At 34.2% G+C, this 4612-nt stretch overlaps 1 protein-coding gene across 2 annotated transcripts in view; it reads left to right on the forward strand.

Moving 5' to 3' along the window:
* The window catches only part of LOC108546784 (cytospin-A), a 20725-nt gene that overhangs the window by 11572 nt on the left and 4541 nt on the right, over nucleotides 1-4612 (forward strand). For both annotated transcript variants that reach the window (XM_017899036.1, XM_017899037.1), the window contains exons 4-8: nucleotides 332-671; nucleotides 2218-2586; nucleotides 2656-2868; nucleotides 2936-3391; nucleotides 3455-3890. In XM_017899036.1, the coding sequence (XP_017754525.1) occupies nucleotides 332-671; nucleotides 2218-2586; nucleotides 2656-2868; nucleotides 2936-3391; nucleotides 3455-3890 (1814 nt within the window). The remainder of the gene's footprint in view (nucleotides 1-331; nucleotides 672-2217; nucleotides 2587-2655; nucleotides 2869-2935; nucleotides 3392-3454; nucleotides 3891-4612) is intronic.

The following is a 4612-nucleotide window of genomic DNA, read 5'->3' on the forward strand; positions in this document are numbered from 1 at the left end:
GAAATTAGATTTTCTCTATATATTTAATGATAATAAAGCTTAATTTTGTGAAAGGAATAGTTTTGGAAATGGAATTTTTATCGACCGGGATTATTTTACACACCAGCTTGAATGCAATGGAAACATCAGTGAAATCTTATAATTGCATAAATAATCTTATCCAATCATTTTGGCTAATGTAATCTATTTATACATTGATTGGTAATTTTCTAACTATAATGTCGATTGTTGGTCAACGAAACACTAAATTTTTGCGTTTTTGGGAATAATGATTTTCCAAGTTCGGTTGAGTGCCCAGTGAAGTGTGAAGAGCGACCATGATGAAGTTCAGATCGCTGTTTCGCAGAGGCCAACAACCGCCGACGCAGTCGCAACAGCAACAGCAGCAACAGATCCCGCTGCGTCAGGCGCCAAGCGCCTCCTCGCTCGAGACCAAGAACGAGAATCCATCGGTAGGCAACTGGGGCTCCCTTGGTAAGGAAGGAGCTAAAGGGAACGCCAAGGGTAGTTACAATCCTAAAGGACCCAGCAAGGGGTCCAGGATGCAGGAGCTTGAACGTGAGATCGATGTGTTACGCAAGGAACGCGTACGACTAGAGTCGAATCTCCGAGAGGCATCTTGCGACACTCAAAATCTTCATGAATTACGTGCCGAACTCGCCTCTCTTAAGGTAATGTTCCGTTATTATTATCTACAAATAATTTTAAGTATATTTTCAGCACAAGTAAAATTTATTTTAGAAATTTAACAGGAATTTTGAGATCTTTATGTTAAATCGTTTGTATAGGAGTAATATTCAAGATGTTAGTAAATTAACTAGTACAGAAATATGATTCGATTTTATAACAAGTTTGCTAAAAAACATTTTTAAATTGTTAGTTGTCGAAGTACTTATGCATCTTGTATCAAAAAGGGGTTTTCAAAATAATGATAGTTCAAAATTTTGAAATAGATACATGTACAACTAACGTTTGGAAGAATTTGAATCTTAACGAGATAAAATTTGTGTGCTGTGCAAAAAGATTTGTGTACCCATTGCAACTTATAATCTTTGGTTTCATTTCAATCTCTTTAGAATCTCTTTACCTTAGTGTTTTCGGTTTTCCCCGTGTCGCTTAGTTTTTCTTATTTCAATCTTTGTCCTTACGTAACATCGTCGACCTTACAATGAAAACAAACACAGGGTATCGACTTCGGTAGCGGTTTACACATGATGAAGGAGATTATTTATCATCATTAACAATGATTTAAGATGAACGTAGGTGATCCTTTTCCTCTCCAGTCGTGCTCACCAGTATTACGAAAAGCGGATATTATGTAATCAACAAGAATAATTTTAGTTTAAAAATGCTCGTGGCACTGAAATTATTAGTTTTACTTATGTATTTAATAAATTTATTAGATTACAAATAATTTATGACAAAATTTAGGAATTTCTTTTGTTTTCTTTTCGTAAATTTAATTGATTATTTTTTATGACTTTTTTATATATGCTGTACGTTAAAATTTTATCCCGCCTATTTAAAGGATAACTAGAGGGCGTAAAACGTGGGGTTGTTTACACAGGAAGAGAATTTCTAAAGTAAAACAAACGGGAACGCTATGAAAAAACGTTATTTTTCTTCGTCCACGGTAAACGGCAGGGACACCTTGTTTTATAAATTCTTTATATTTTCATAACAAGTTGTAAATGGATAATGATTATGCGTTTAGATTTATACATTTATACGATTAGTGGAATATGTAGCCGAATGTTCGAAGACCTAACCTAAAATAATGACGTTTATTTGCCGCATAATCAAAGGACATTAAAGGAAAACAATTATTTGTCTCACAAACTTTGTTATTACATATTAAACTTATTAAACTATTAAACTTAGATTTCTGGGTATTATTACGGTAAATCATGTGGATATGGGTATTGCATTTCTTCGTGCTAATTGGTTCGGTTAATTAGAATACGGTTGAGCATCATATTCTCGTTTACGTAAGCATCTGGCATCGTGTTTTTAATATAAATGGAATAAAAAAAAAAGTTGTAAAGAAAAATATAAACGATCGTGTTTGTATTTACGTGATGATGATAAAAAGTGTTATGATATAATATTATGATCTACGATAATATAGAAAAATAATATGACTTTATTTCTGTTTGTAAAATATATATCTGAGCATATCAATAATTCACAAAAGATTTTACTTCTTTGTAATTTCAGGAGGAACACAGTTTGGAGCTAGAACGTCTTACTGAAGAAAACGAAGCTCTTCGAGCCAGGCTTAGGGACGTAGCACATTCACCTCTGTCAGACTCAGAGAAACAGCAATTACTTTTGGATGCTTCAAGATTACACAATTCTGCTCCAGCATCAATAGCAATTCCCCAAGATGAAGGATCCATACCTGTCACAAGCATACCTCAAGATAATGCCCAATGTACTACTCCTGATTGGGACAAACATTCTTCTAGTTCTGTATCAGAAGTATCTGTTGCATGTCTGCAGGATAGAATTTTGCAAATGGAAGAAACGCATTATTCAACAAATGAAGAGTTACAAGCAACGATACAAGAATTAAGTGATCTACAAGTATGTGTCAGTTAAAAGGTTTTAAAAGGTAATATAAGTTTGTAACTATAAAATTCTTGTCATTTATAGGCACAGCTTACTGAACTACAAGCTGATAATGAGAGATTAACAGAAGAGAAAGATGTGTTATTGGAGTCACTGTGTAGACAAACAGAAAAACTTGAAGACTCTCGTTCTAAGGTTGATACATTACAAGGACTATTATTAAGGGAAGAGCAGCCTCAAGAATCTTCTAAAGGATACAATACAGAACGAGAACAAAAATTAGTAGACCTTTTAAAAGTAAATAAATTTAACTTTAATTTATCAGACATTATAAGTAGTTACTTACTAAATTAACCAATTGTAGAGTGCACAAGAAGAACGAGAATCCTTGTTGCAAAAACAAGAGGAACTAACATCTGAAGTGAAAAGTTTCCGAGCAGCTGCAGAAGCTAGTGCCGCGGAGGCAGAGCGATTAACAAAATGCATGCACCTATTAGAATCCTCAATAGAAACAGCAAACATCGAACGAAAGCAACTGGACGTGGAATTAGTAGAAGCCAGACAGGACAGTGCAAATCGAAATATAGAAATTAGCAGGTTAGCTACACTATTAGAAAATGCACGAGCGAAGATTGAAGAATTAGAACAATCAAGGCAGTTGGAGAACAAAAGCGAGGCGGATGAACTTTTAGATGCTGCTAGGAGAGAAAAAGACACTCTGGAGACGCAAGCGGCAGCTCTACAAGAGCAATTAGCGCGCTCGCATTGCGATCATGATCGTCTCAGAGATCAATATTCACAACTTCAAGAAGAATATAAAGTACGTTCAGAATAGAGGAAGAGACTAACATATAAAAGTATTTAATTAACATGTAAATTTTAGGTAGCGCGCAATAACGCTAGGTCAGCTATTGATGATCTGGAATATAGGTTAAACCAGCTAAAGGACGAGAGATTGTCTGTGAGTACAGAACTGCAACTTGTGAGAGATTCTCTAGCAGAGTTGCAGGCACAGTGTCAGAGACATCTGGAAGATAAAAGAGAATTGAAGGCTGCATTGAATGAGGCTCAAAGAAGAGAACGTGAAGCTCAGTCACGTCAATACGAATTAGAGCGAGCCTTGGCTGAAGAGCGTAAGTTGAGACAAGAAGAGATTACCGAGTGGGAACAATTTCAAACAGACCTCCTGATGACCGTTCGTGTGGCGAACGATTTTAAAACGGAGGCTCAAAGTGAGTTGGAGCGAGTTGTGATGGAAAATAAAGCACAGAGGGATAAGCTGAGAGCATTAGAAGCACAGCTCGATAAACTGAATAAAGGTAAGGAAACTTCCTTTGAAACCATTTATTTTACATCTAATTTACTATTATCGGCAACTATTTAGAGGTCTGGCCTTTTCACGAATTTTTACACCTTTGAAATATGTTGTTAAGGTCATCATTCCGAACAACTTTTTCTTGTATATATTATTATTGCTCAGCTTTAGTTTCAAAAATTAGTTATGATCGAAAATATATTTCGCTTTGTATATAATGTTCTGCTTGTATTATAATGCTTACAAGTTCTGAATATGACGGATAATTGAAATTTGATATTAAACTTTCAAATTTTTAATTTTTATTTTTAAATGAAATAAAATATATACACCGCTTTAATTATTAGAACAATTGCGAGGGGAGCAGAATAAAAATTCAATATTAGATACACCCTCAAATTTGAATTTCGTTTTATATGGCATATTCTGTTAATATCCTATAATTGTTCTGAGTGATAATTTTGGTAACATTGACAACATGTTTCAAGAGCATAAAAATTTACATAGAAGTCAAGCTTTTAAATAATTGTTGAATATTGAACAAGGACAATTACCTCTAATACACTTGACTTTAATTATTGCGATATAGTGCGGAACTAGAATTTCATTAGTATATTATAAAAAAGATTAATATTTGATATTAAATGCTTTAACGATTACTAAAGGACCTGGAGTACAATGCATGTTTGTTTGTTTTTTTTTTTTTCTTTTTCCCACCCTGCCTTT

This window comes from Eufriesea mexicana, unplaced genomic scaffold, assembly GCF_001483705.2.
Source record: "Eufriesea mexicana isolate 0111107269 unplaced genomic scaffold, ASM148370v2 scaffold757, whole genome shotgun sequence".
Lineage (NCBI taxonomy): Eukaryota > Metazoa > Arthropoda > Insecta > Hymenoptera > Apidae > Eufriesea > Eufriesea mexicana.